We start from the raw sequence: 14174 nt of genomic DNA, 5'->3' as shown, positions 1-14174 counted from the left end.
ATTACTAATTACTTTATAAATCCCATATCAACCTCAACCACTTGAACAATACAAAAAGAGACAATAAACTGCGCTTTTAATGCTTTCAAATTAACAATATACAATTGCATGAATTATTCTTGAATTGACCAAAGTGTGTAGAGAGAGAAGGTTACATTAAAAATATACCTTTAAAAATGCTATGTTAAATCCACTGTTGTTTTATACAGAATTGTTCTATAGTCTATGCAGTATTTAATGCAATGACATCATATTTTACTTTATATTACAGAAGAATTAAGAGTAATCCCTTTTAGATTACTTGGTAATTACACCCAACACTGTATAACAGTAGATAAAATGTAAACTTACGCATTGACTCGAGCAACTATTTTCTCCCAAACTAACTCTCTCGATCGCCGCTGTTGTGCTCTGGTGTTTTACTTCTGGTGAGAAATATCCAGACCTCTTTTGTCTGGCGCTCTTACCATGGTGACTCATCATATCTGCGCTCCATTGATAATGGGTTTTTATAGTTGTGGTGCAGGTGCTTAACCCAGAGTCAGTCAACTTAGAGTTGATTGAACTTACTCATTTCATTACTCAGTTTCCCATCTCAGGGTAAGTCAACTCAGAGTTCAAGTTTTAACTCAGAGTTGGTTGAACCTCCTTCTGGACAGAACCCAACTTAAAAGAAATCAAATCAAACTAACCAAACCAACATGACCTTCCTAATGACACGCATCGGGAACATATATAAGGACTAGTCTATTAAACAATTACAATAAAATAAAGTAATTAACTCCAAAATTATCAATAAAGAGGTCAAAAAATGACTTACTCCACTAATTATAATAAACAAAATATGAGTAGAATAATAAACAAAAGTAACATATAATCAATCACACCCCCCCCCCCCCCCCCCCCCCCCCCCCCACCGGAGCTCTAAGTCCCAGGCAGCGCCAAACCTCCACTTTCACATGCAGGTAACTTAAACTCAAAGAAATAAACATCAACGCAATATACCACTGACAACTAGAAAGTGTGCACCCAACCTAGTCATGTATGATACAAGTGTAAATGATAAATAAAGTGAATGTAATGAACCAAATCTGTGTCTGTCGTTATCATGAAATGTACATAAGGTGATCGGTATCAAAATATTGAAGGATGTAATGTACTAAAAGGTAACCAAAGTAACATATAAACAAACAAAAGAAAAAGATATATGTTTTTGCATGGGTTAGTTACCGCCTTGCTGTGTGGCCACGTTGTCGGGCATCACAAGCTTCAAGATTAAATGTAAATCTTACTAAAGGCCAAAGTATACTTCACTTTTTACGGGTAAGCGAGGGTCAGCGTACTACATCAGAAGAGTACTTTGTACGCGCAGGTTGCGCATGCACATTAAATTTATCCAGAAGGTGGCAACCGTGGCCTGGGGCGGCAATTTACAAGGTAGTCGAAGAAAAACTGCATTTCAGAACAGACTAGAACGCATGCAAGCTACAGCGACAATGCAGGCTTACATAGACGAGAGATTGTGCGAAGAGGTTCAGAAACTCCCCTTATTTGTACAACTCTAGCATGAAAGAATACAAAGATATTTACATAGGTTGTAACTCGTGGCGATAGATTGCTCAAAAGTGCTCATGTGTTGAATGCCTGTGTTCATGTGTGAGTCAAAAGAAGTATACTTTGCAAGGCTCGTGCGTTTGACTGTGCGCGTAAAAAATCGAAGTATACTTTCGGCTTGATAATACAGTAATAGCTTCTTTAACCTAATTAACCAATAGGGGTGTCACACACAAAATTATATTATTATTATCTAATGTTTCTAGTCTCATTTATTGTAGTGTTATGTTTAATACAGGCTCTAAAAGGCCTGAAGTTTGCAACCAAGATAGAAATTTTAAACGGTTATATTTTGGGAAGCACAAAATGAGGCTCTTTAAAAGCATTTCTTCTTTTGTATTCATTGAAAGCATTTATTCAAAGGAGTCATATATACAGATTGGTCATATATAAAGCACTATATAAATAAAGATGACTTGTCTTGACTTTTAAAAAGAAAGCAAAAATTAATTTTGTAACAAAGCAAATGTGGCTGTGATAATAATAATAATAAACTTTATTTTATAAAGCACCTTTAAAAGCAGCTTCTCAAAGCACTGTATACAATATAAGCAATACAATTGAATAAATAAATAGCAAAATAAACATCAACAAAATAATTAAACATCAACAAGCAAATGCAAGTTTAAAACAATATGTCTTGAATTGACTTTTAAAAATGGCATATGTCTGGAGTTCAAGAGGCAAAGAAATCCAACGATCTGACACAAATGAGTCAACAATACACCCAAGTATTTTTGCCAGAAACTGAAGATTTGAGATATGATGATAATTATTAAAATCGGTTGCCAGATTGCACAGATTAAGTAAAACACTGGGCAGAAAATGTAAGAGAAAAGCTCAGTTTGGGGAATTTAAGCGATTTACATCTGGCAACCACAAACATCAACGCTAGTGGGGACTTGTTACCAATGCAAGATAACAAAAATGTCAAATAAAAAAAAGCATTTTCAGGAAAAGTAACAAGCGGGCAAAATCGTGAGGATTATTTAAAATTAATAGAGAGAGGCAGATATCGTTATTGCGATTGAAATATGATTAATAGTGCAGCCCTACTTCTTAGTGCGCAGATTGTCATTATACCATCATTACACCGTCATTATACCACAGTCAAGTAGCAATAAAAATTCCTTAGCCGTCGTAGAGTCACTTTGGTCCACGTGAATGTTAAAATCCCTGACAATAAGAATTCTGTGGAACTTCAGGATCAACATTGACAGAAAGTCAGTAAATTCTGACATAAAAACGGCATGTGAATTCATAGCACAACGGCATGTGTAGCAATGATTGTAAGAAGTAAATAAGTAACAGAAATACTCAAAACCAAGCGTTCGAATGCTGAAAACTGAGGAACAGTGATGACTTGATGACTGGTTTCCAGTCTTGCAGTCTCTCATGTTCTTGCTCAGACGTGGACCGGCTCTGAGATCTCTGGTGTGGCGGCTTGAGTTCCTGTCAGGTTGGGGTTGGACTTCAGGCTTCGGGTCACGTCTCGAGCTCAAGCCCTCCACCAACGACAGCAAGTGTGTTATTTCCTATCCAATACAAAGATTATATGAACATGTGAACTCATTAATGTTTTTTTAGAGCTGATTTACAACAGAACTGAATTCTTGCAATTGCATCACTGATTCTGTTATTTTCCTGTTTATTACTGTGAAGCCGCTCTGAAACAATCTGTATTGTATAAAGCGCTATATAAATGAAGGTGACTTGACTTGACTATAACAAGAACATTACAATGAACACTAATTTGAAAACCTCACTACAAATAATCCAGAATTTAGAAAAACGATAATAATCCTACTCTGTCTGTTACACTTCCTCACACCTGAAATCACTGATCGAGTGAATCTCCTGAACTTCTCCTGAACTTCTCCAGATCATTTCTAATCCATTCATGTTGTAACATCTGCTCTAATGTCGGGCGTTTAGTTGGATCCAGGGTTAGGCACTGGCTAATCAGATCACTGCATTCTGTACACATTTTATTAAGGAGAGAGCTGGTTAGTCATGGCCATGTGACACGAATGGTGGCATCTATGAAAACAGCATCTGAAACATGATTAAAATAAGGTAAAGTGTTCTTTATCTTTCTTTAGAGGTGAAGTATGTATTTTCTGTGACACCGAGCAGAATTACAAAAATATAGCATATTTTCAAACAACCAAACGCCCCTATAAGAGAATATACTTAAACATAAAAAAATCTTACGTCACCTTTAACTCTTTCTGTACAGAGTCTCTGCTTTATGTGTGTGTTTATCAATGTTATCAATATTATTCACTCACCTTTAGATAAGTTGGAGTTCTGAAATGTAACTTTGGCTTCTGTGATTTCCATTGCATTGTGAAAAGGACGACATGCGTTCACCATCTCGTACAACATCACTCCTAGAGCCCAGACATTTGTTGGGACGGCCTGGAATCGAGGTTCAGTGTGGACTTCAGGTGGGCAGTGATCCAGTAATCCTGAAAGCAAGACATTCGCACATTGTTGAGCAATTTTTTTAATGCGTCAAATAATCTGTAAGTCTCTACATTCAGGTTTCCACACTCCAAAAATGCTCACCAACGTATATGTCACTCTCGTAGCCGTCAGCACTAAGTAGGTGACCGCTGCCGAAGTCTATCAGCTTGAGCTCTAACATGTTTTTCCTCAACAGGAAATTCTGCGCATGAACATCACAATGAAAAACGCCACGCTCAATGCAGTGATGTACTGCCAGCACAGCCTGTCGCATGATGACCCGTGCTGTTGTTTCATCCAGTTGAGGATTACGAGTGATGTAGTCCAGCAAGCTCTCGCAGGGTTCGGGGAACTCCATTATGAGAGTGAATTTTCGAGGGTGTTCAAACCAATCGTACAGCTGTATGACGTAGGGGCTTATGGGTTCTCGCCTCATCATTAGCAGCAGCGCCACTTCTGTAATGAGAGGTTCGGGATGCCCAGGCTAGAGACAAGTAGTAGACAGAAGGTTAGCTGGGTAAAATCTGAAGAAAAAATATAATTTTTAAATGTACTTTGCTTTGATCTTTATAGATATAATCAACAGAGCTTTTCCAGGCTTATTTGTCTATTACATTTACAGCGAATGCTTCCAACAGGTGTATTGACTACAGTAATCAGCACTTAAACAGCAAATACATTTTCAGCTTTTGACCAACTTACAATAGCAAGATAAAGATCGTTGTAAGTCTTGCGCATCCGCTTGATGGCAACCTGCAAAAATACCACACAAAAAAACAGTATTCAATAACAGTAACAGCATTTAAGAGCCTGACTTTGCACATAACATTTACGATTTGAGCATTTAAGTACTAATCCAAATACTTAGGAAAAAAAAATACAATTCAGCAAGATTGCTTTACCTTTTTGCCATCAAATTTCCGTGTTCCCTCGAACACTCTTCCGAATCCTCCGGATCCAATCATCTCTCCCACGTTATAGAGAGTCTCAAAGGATTCTGAAAAACAAACAGGACAATATGAGAAATATATGAGCTTGCTAGATCCTTTGTTTAATATTAAAAATATCAGTGCTGGTTGTGTCGAGAAAATAATTTTTGAAAACAAGTCTTTCTTTAGTGGAAAACAAGACGATAATAATACTGTTTAAAACCATGTTGGAGAAATAATGTCCGCAGATTTACCACTATTTGGCTTGACGGCGGAGTGATCTGGATCAGGTGATGAAGGATCAGGATCCAGATCCGCTGGAGGAACAAAAGGCTCCACATCATCCACAGCACAACAGCAGAGGAACTTCATAGCCTTCCGTAGCCTGTTGAGGAAAGAAACAGTTCCTTTCCTCTTCTTACATTCTGTAGGTTTTTCTGAAATGAAGAAAAACAGTTGAATTATTAGAAACATCTCTGACGTCAAATTGAGCAAAGATATAATGACACAACTTACATTTTAATGTTAAATTCTAATCTGTAATGTTACAAATCCAAATAAAATTTCTGCAAAATTTTGCTGAGCAACAGTAAATGTGGCCGGACATAAACATGTTCAAAACGTGAAGCAGTGTTACGCATGAAGTAGCAAAATCTCTATCTGTACACTTTACACTCTCCAGCCTTATTTCAGTCTCACCTGTCGAGCTCTCGTTCACCGGTGAAGCCTCCATAAGGACATCTGAAGTCTCCGTTGGCTCGATGGGAACTTGACCCGGCAGCGGAGGGCACATAAACTCTTCAAAGCTGTTGGTCCTGGACAAACTCCTGTTGCCGCAACTGCCCTGTTCATATTGGCTTTTCGATGTATCGCCACTCCGCTTCCACTGGACGATGTACGTGCCTTTGCTGCTGAAGCTCTTCAACCCACATAACCACCTCTTCACATTTCCCACAGAGGAGGACAGAGATGATGTGGACATGATGCCCGGTGAAGAATCTGGGGAAACATTTTTAATAATATTAATAATCAATGTCAGTGGTCACATTCATTTTTTATTTTAACTTTCTATTTTCAATGATAAATTATTTATTAACTTAGCCATAACTTCTTCAATAAAAGCATATTCTGACCTCTGCAAGAGTGTTTCGATGAAGTGGACGGACGTCCATCATCTGGGCTCTGCATCAACTCCCTCTTCCTGTCAGCCTGACCTGTGGACACAGAAACAGAAAACTCAGAAGACTGAGGGGTGAAATATCCTGGAAGCTCCTGGATCAGTGTCTGGGTCGGGTCTGGCAGCGGATCCTGATCGAGGTCATCAGAACCGGGTCTCCAAACGTCCCGACCAGCCGTCTGGAAGAAAGCAGCTCTACTGGAGCTGGAGCGGCCTGAGCCTGGAATATTTCAGACATCACATAGTTAGTAATGTTGTAATAATAATCAATAATGTCAGTGGTCAATTACAAATTGTTACTATATAGTTACTCAAACTGAAAAGTTTATTTTAAATGCAAGGAATCAAATACATGTGATAACTTAGCAGGTAAAATTGGGGTATCAAATGGGTTACCTTCACATTAATTTAGTCAATCATTGTACATCATACCATAACATACCATAAACAACTGAAAAACTAAAGCACTCACCTCCTCTTTCACACATGTGAGTCTGAGACATCTTCCTGCAACCTGCAATAAAAACAATACAAAAATACAATACAAAATACAATACAATAAAATACTACCTTACTGAGAAATAACGTTACTCCTCCCCACAAAAATAAAATAAAAAATAAAACAAAAAATTTAATACAACTCCAAACACTTTCTAAGACAATAACAATAAATAAAAGTATCCTCGGAAATAATATAAACTTTCAAAATTATATGGATAAAAATATAAAGGATATATCCTTCGATGTTCTTCTAGAAAGTCTCCTCTCAGAAATCCTCCGCACAGTTTTAAAATCTCAAGATCGATCACACAGAAACTCTGCAAAAGTTTGTCAATTCGCCTCGTCTCTCACCAACAAACAACGCTCGTTTCGAGTGTGTATATCAGTCAGAATTCATAAAACGCGTCGCTATAGCAACTAAAATTTGAATCACTCGTTTGCAGTCATAATTCATAACGCGCGTCGCGAGACACAAAAATTCAAATCACTCATATGCAGTCAGAATTCATAACGCGTCGCTATAGTAACCAAAATTCGAAAATGCACGAACGCACGTGCCTGAGTAGAGCGCGTGAGCGCACATTGAATCTTAACACAAATAGTTACAAACTTAATTTGAAAGTTTTCTTTATAATAATACATATAGGCTATTTATTCTTTCTGAATAGTTATGCTTCTTATTATAATTCGTGGAATTATTCGTGTCCAAAATAAAATCTTCATTATGCATAATTGAGCATGAGCTTTGCTTGTGTCCAAAATGCTTGCAAAAAGGCACAAGGGAGGATAAAACTTACATGATCTGATAATAAAGTCTAGATCAGTGCGGGCCGTAGCAACAGCGTTTAAGTGTGTGAAAACTGAATATCGGTTGTCGCTCTGCCTTTATAAAGCGGCACCGAACGCAAGTTCCACTGAATGGTTCTTCTTCAGACCATAATTATAAGTATAAGAGCCACTTAATGTGGTTTATTGAAAAGTAGCTTAATAAACCAGCAGACTAAACTGTATACATGTTTACATTTACTGTAAACAACCACTTTAATTCCATTTGGTAATAGCAGAAGTGCAGAACTATCAACTACAAATAAACAGTGTCTTCTCATATAAAAAAATTACAAAACAGACAATATTAAATACTTAATTAATGATATAAAACGAACAAATCAGATGGAACTGTAACAACAATAATACATTTATTATCATTGAGGGATAGTTCACCCAAAAATGAAATTTCTGTCATCATTTAGGCTACTCACCCTCAAGTTGTTTTAAACCTGAACGAGTTTCTTTCTTCTGATGAACATAAAAGTCATTTTGAAGAACCAAACAGTTGCTGGTCCACAGTGACTTTAGGGGTGGACTGGCCATCGGGCAGACCGAGCACTTTCCCGGTGAGCCGACGTGCTTTTTGGGCCGGTACATCAAATAGTAAAAAAACAAAAACATTTTATTTATATATATATATATATTTGTATTGCCTTAACAGCCCATACAACTCGTCCGTTTATTTTTATTTTGCTTAATTGGCGACGCTGGGATTTTTGTGCCGGTGAACACATCTGGCAAAAAAAACATTTTTTTTTTTCTTTTTTCTCAAAGATCTCTTGCATTAAATGGGCTGGTCCAATCACATCTTTAAACACCTCCCCCTCTGGGCTCTGAGCGAGCGTGCAGTCAAAGAGTATAGAAGAACAAGAGGCGAAACTCTGATGCTTTTTGGAAACAGCCACTAGGTGGCGCTTCGGTAGCGCGGCCGCCATTTTGTGGTGAAAATTCCAACTGGAGTTACTGGACAACAGCACAGATAACAGTTAATCCAGTCATTAAATACACATTTGAGGTATTTTTTTCTTGCTTTATTGAGTTTTTCCATTTTATGCAACTTTACACATTTATTACTATTATTAGTTACCAACTCCACTAGGCCTGAAATATATTTTGTACTTTTTACCCATACAAAAATGTAATGTATGGCCATATATGTTATATTTTAAATAGCATGACATATATCTATACATATATTTGACTTATCTGACAACACAATATAGCATATGCCTGCAACATATATGAACATTTATGTGTCCAAACATGTGAAGAAAATATTTGAGTTAATCTACTGTATATGATACCATATATCTGCATATATTACAGAGTATAGTATTTCTCGCATAGGGACAACATTAAGTATAAATATGTGACATAAATATTTGTTTCCCACATATTTAATAAATGTATGTAAACATACATGCATGTGATACTGATGCATTGAAATAAGTACATATATGCATACATGTATGCGTCTTAGGCTACATATATTTAACATTTATGTGCATATACGGGAAATCTATGGCACTTACATGAAAACGGCCATTTTTGCTATATTGTTTAATATATGTCTATGTGTTTTATATGAATTTTGCATATATTCTCATATAGGCAGCAGACATGGGCACTGACATTAGGCAATATGTAATTTACTTATATTGACATATATTACATTTCTGTATGGGTAATCCCCTGGATCATGCTACAAACATGATGATCTTATAGAACATGATGGACAGCGGCTGAGTTTTTTTGTTTACATAGTCTTGCTTTAACGGTCATTAATATAAGATAGTAGCTACTGCAAAAACAAACAAAAAAATAGTTGACTGTAAAGCCATTCTATTGCTGTTATATATAAAAATTGTCCAACATTCCCAATCCCATATAGCATATGTGATGCCCAGTAAATTGTTATCACATTTGTGGTAGTTTTTTTTTTGTAATTTTATAAAGAAATGTTTTTGAATTTTGTGCAGGGGTAATTAACCTGTTTCTACTATTCATTTGCACTAATATATTCCATATAGAGGGCAGGAGTAATTTTGGAGTTCGTCAGCAGAGGGCAGTGTAGCGCTTATTGTGTTGCCGGGGGTTTACGTCAGTTTGTCCCGCTTTGCGATCTTTCTCTTTCTGCTGAGCGAGATGAAAGACGGACGCAGACTTTGCCCTGTCTCATTTATTTCAGGTTGGTAGATGTGTAAATTAAGTTAAATAACTGAAATCTAATATGTTTACATGTTGCTGAATGTTTGAAGGGCCGTGTAACAAGGCTGTGTTATGAAAATGTGGACATATATGTAAATAACATTACAGCAGTGTTTGTATGTTCGCGCCCGGTGACGTCATCTGTGATTACCAAAGTCACGTCGAACGGAGTTTTATTTTTAGTTCTTTGAACATTTTTGTAAAGTTAGATAGTTTTGAAAGGTATGAGATTGTGTAATGTGTGAAAAGCTAGTGTTAAAACCAAACGTTTTATATTCTAAAAGTGGTTTAAAAAGTCTGTCAGCTCATGCATTGTGGAAGAGTAAAATGATGCTAGTTGAAAAGGCATTCAGGAATTATATGCAAGTGATGACATGAGCTAGGTTTTATATTAAGTTGAAAAGAGACAACCCACAAGGTAACAGAGGTTTTTGTCATTTTGATTTATTTGATCATACACAATTTATATCTCAGTAATTGCTGAAAGAGAAAAAAAAGACATTGTATTTTATTTTTGAAACTGTCTATTTCATGAGAAATCTATGTGTTTGTAACCAAGTAGGATTTTAATTGTGATTGTGTAATAAATCCTCTTGGCTCTCTTTCTGCTGAGCGAGATGAAAGACGGACGCAGACTTTGCCCTGTCTCATTTATTTCTCCTGTTTCAGAGCGAGAGCATATAAGCCGTTTACATGATACCAGCCGGTACCTGTAACACATACTGTTATATGTTGGTATTAATTCAGTGTTTGTAATGCTAATATAAAGGTTTTGTGGGAAAAATTTAGAAAACTTGTTTGAGTCTGTGAAATAAACTGTTAAAAGGTATTTGATGTACTAGTCTAGTGATTGTACGTTATTCTGTGTTGTCATCATTCAGTTTGGATTTGATCTTTAATGTAGGCTACTTTAAAAAAAATTATTACAAAGCAGCTGATATTGCCATAGCGACAGCAAAAAGCTAGTGGATAGTGATGGGAAGTCCGGCTCTTTTCAAAGAATCGGCTTTTAGAGCGGCGCGTTCGCGAACGACAAATCAGCACTAGTGGACCGCCAAGACCGTTTCACCCCAAAATGGCGGAAGCGTAGCGCTGCTGCTGGGCGCTGGTGTTGCAATGGAACGTTCTATTGAGTTTCGCCTCTTGTTCTTCTATACTCTTTGGTGCAGTATCAGCATGATGAAGGTATTTTTGGTGCAAAAAAAAGACAGTTTTGTACAAAGCAGTGCAATGTACAAAGGAAAAGTACAATGAAATGAACGAGTTGAAGTGAAATGTTGAAGTGCAAATTAATAAAAACATTATGAACTTTACGAAACGATACATAATTGTATTTTAAGTTCGCGCTGAAACTGTATTTACCTTTATTGAAATAATGCCATGCCCGGACAAGTAGCCTATTGAATATTCATGTAGGCTCCGCCCACTACAGATGCACAACTAATTTTTGCTCCACATTTCACATAGAAGATCAATGGTGCAAAAGGGAGATCGCGCGAAACTTGTCACTTGAAAGCGAAAAACAGTGTTTGAGATTCGTCGCAGCAGATTCAAGCAGTTGTAGTTGTGTTTGTGCTCGAAAAATATATAAGACATTTGTGAGAAAATATTCTACAAGTGCGCAACTCTCATTGGATGAATTCACATACTGATTTGCGGATGAGCTAAATTTCTGTGACTTCACATTATTTGATGTGGGTGTGTAAATGCGTGTTCACTGCATATTCCTAACATTACATATTCACTGCAGCAACTGTAGCAAAAATGCGAGCGTACGAGTTACTAATTTGTGATTTGTAGAATAGGATTTGTGCACCTGGAATGAAGAATTTGAGAAGGTGTAACTATTGTGTTGTGTTTGTAGAAGAGAAAGAAAGTCTACAAGTTTGCAACTCTTAAAACATTTCTCTCTGTGACTTCAAATTTACTGATTCACATGTGTGGCTATTCTCTACAACTACAAATTTCACTGTCACAGGCGTTCAGTTGTTTTGCACCAAAAATACCTTCATAATGTGTATCTGTCAAAATAGTCCAAGAGATGGAGAAGAAACCTGGAAGAAACCCAAGGAATATGCAGAGAAATAGCGTGAAAAAAGAAACAGCTTCAGGTGGCTGATGAGGTAGTGAGAACGAGGAGGATAAGGAGAGAGATGAGTGAGTGTAGGGAACTGCGGTAAGCAGGACTAGGCTACTTTCAGAACACTTAGGCTATGAGTGAGGAACTCATTACCCAGTTACGCATTATTTCCATATATATCTCTTGTTTTTGCATGTTCATAATTTCTTTGTATAACAGCCCGGCCAAAAATTATGTCCACATAATTTGCCATGTTTCATTGCTTTATTATTACAAATAAAACAATACTCCAACAGTAGTGTAGTGGTGCCTGGAGAAGTGGGTATACTCTTAATTTATGCCTATTTCTTTTTTAAAGCAAAGGATGAACGCTGTGTGTCACTGTGTGTTATAAACAGTGACATGTAAGACTAGTCTTGCATATTTAGTTCATGGCAAAATTATACAGGTGGAGCTGGGAAAGGTGAAGCGTTTCTGAAAGCGTTCTGCAACTACAAAAAATGCTAACAAAGTGTTTGAAGGTTGAGCATGCCAGCTCATTGGGTACTAATACAGCATAAACCAATCAGCTGTGCCCTAAAGAGACGGATGTAATTGCAAGCAGATTGAGTTAAAGGTGCAGTAAGCAATTTCTGAAAATCGCTGTTGATATCTGAAATCACCAAAACAAACACGCCCCTATCCTAAAGGATCTCACCCTGATCTTAATAGCTCCTCCACCAAATTCACGTACACGCTATGCGTGAGTGACGCCAAAAAAAGTAATAAAAAACAAAAACAAGCCTCCTCATGAGTGGACACGCCCCTTACTGCTGATTGGCTGCACGTGTGTTTTGGTGCTGGATCTGATTCACTTTCAACACCGTTTCACAGAATACGCTTAGTGCACTTTTAAGGACCTATCAGCCTGTGCCATCTAGAGTTTCATGACAGAATTTTTTATTTGTTTTTGGGTACTATTCCTATAAGCTTTGTGAGGGACCAAGCAGTCAAGGGCAAAGGACACAGGATTTCCAACCAAAAAGTATTTATTAAATACCAAAAAAAATAAAGTTACAAAATAATTGAAAAACTGAATGAAAATAAAGTGAGGTCTGGGCCCATAACGAAAAGCAGCCACTGACGCCAGCCCGTCCTTTATTGGAATGGACCTCCACCGGAGCTCTAAGTCCCAGGCAGCGCCAAACCTCCACTTTCACATGCAGGTAACTTAAACTCAAAGAAATTAACATCAACGCAATATACCACTGACAACTAGAAAGTGTGCACCCAACCTAGTCATGTATGATACAAGTGTAAATGATAAATAAAGTGAATGTAATGAACCAAATCTGTGTCTGTCGTTATTATAAAATGTACATAAGGTGATCGGTAACAAAATATTGAAGGATGTAATGTACTAAAAGGTAACCAAAGTAACATATAAACAAACAAAAGAAAAAGATATATGTTTTTGCATGGGTTAGTTACCGCCTTGCTGTGTGGCCACGTTGTCGGGCATCACAAGCTTCAAGATTAAATGATACTTACTAAAGGCCAAAGTATACTTCACTTTTTATGCGTAAGCGAGGGTCAGCGTACTACATCAGAAGAGTACTTTGTACGCGCAGGTTGCGCATGCACATTAAATTTATCCAGAAGGTGGCAACCGTGCCCTGGGGCGGCAATTTACAAGGTAGTCGAAGAAAAACTGCATTTCAGAACAGACTAGAACGCATGCAAGCAACAGCGACAATGCAGGCTTACATAGACGAGAGATTGTGCGAAGAGGTTCAGAAACTCCCCTTATTTGTACAACTCTAGCATGAAAGAATACAAAGATATTTACATGGGTTGTAACTCGTGGCGAGAGATTGCTCAAAAGTGCTCATGTGTTGAATGCCTGTGTACATGTATGAGTCAAAAGAAGTATACTTTGCAAGGCTCGTGCGTTTGACTGTGCGCGTAAAAAATCGAAGTATACTTTCGGCTTGATAATACAGTAATAGCTTCTTTAACCTAATTAACCAATAGGGGTGTCACACACAAAATTATATTATTATTATCTAATGTTTCTAGTCTCATTTATTGTAGTGTTATCTTTAATACAGGCTCTAAAAGGCCTGAAGTTTGCAACCAAGATAGAAATTTTAAACGGTTTTATTTCGGGAAGCACAAAATGAGACTCTTTAAAAGCATTTCTTCTTTTGTATTCATTGAAAGCATTTATTCAAAGTAGTCATATACACAGATTGGTCATATATAAAGCACTATATAAATAAAGATGACTTGTCTTGACTTTTAAAAAGAAAGCAAAAATTAATTTTGTAACAAAGCAAATGTGGCTGTGATAATAATAATAATAAACTTTATTTTATAAAGCACCTTT

The 14174-nt window shown here is 37.0% G+C and overlaps 1 protein-coding gene across 3 annotated transcripts; it reads right to left on the bottom strand.

Annotated features, from left to right (window-relative positions):
- Window positions 1-2664: 2664 nt before the first annotated feature.
- On the bottom strand, window positions 2665-6697 carry LOC143720456 (serine/threonine-protein kinase pim-2-like). Of its 3 annotated transcripts, XM_077209928.1 has the most exons (9): window positions 6146-6697; window positions 5712-6011; window positions 5267-5449; window positions 4986-5080; window positions 4786-4836; window positions 4186-4567; window positions 3906-4085; window positions 3446-3591; window positions 2665-3149 (listed from the first exon to the last, which is right to left on the bottom strand). In XM_077209928.1, the coding sequence occupies exons 1-8, from the start codon at window positions 6198-6200 to the stop codon at window positions 3452-3454; spliced, it is 1386 nt and encodes a 461-aa protein (XP_077066043.1). In that variant the 5' UTR covers window positions 6201-6697; the 3' UTR covers window positions 2665-3149; window positions 3446-3451. The 3 variants fall into 3 exon arrangements, with proteins under 3 accessions (XP_077066043.1, XP_077066045.1, XP_077066044.1); XM_077209930.1 differs by lacking the exon at window positions 3446-3591; XM_077209929.1 differs by lacking the exon at window positions 2665-3149 and having other exon boundaries at window positions 3445-3591.
- Between the last annotated feature and the right edge of the window lie 7477 nt (window positions 6698-14174).

The sequence above is a fragment of the Siphateles boraxobius genome, unplaced genomic scaffold (genome assembly GCF_051911475.1).
Source record: "Siphateles boraxobius isolate OS27281-9 unplaced genomic scaffold, OSU_SipBor_1 65, whole genome shotgun sequence".
Classification (NCBI taxonomy): Eukaryota; Metazoa; Chordata; class Actinopteri; order Cypriniformes; family Leuciscidae; genus Siphateles; species Siphateles boraxobius.
Note: the sequence above shows the minus strand (reverse complement) of the source record. Positions and strands in the feature narration are given on the sequence as shown.

Excerpts from the sequence above, each read along its gene's own strand:
- LOC143720456 (XM_077209928.1), bottom strand. The coding sequence starts at position 6,200 with ATGCAGAGCCCAGATGATGGACGTCCGTCCACTTCATCGAAACACTCT. Across the intron at positions 6,012-6,145 it reads ATCGAAACACTCTTGCAGAG|ATTCTTCACCGGGCATCATG; the intron begins GTCAGAATATGC and ends ATGTTTCCCCAG. Across the intron at positions 3,592-3,905 it reads GAACTCCAACTTATCTAAAG|AATGCAGTGATCTGATTAGC; the intron begins GTGAGTGAATAA and ends AAATGTGTACAG.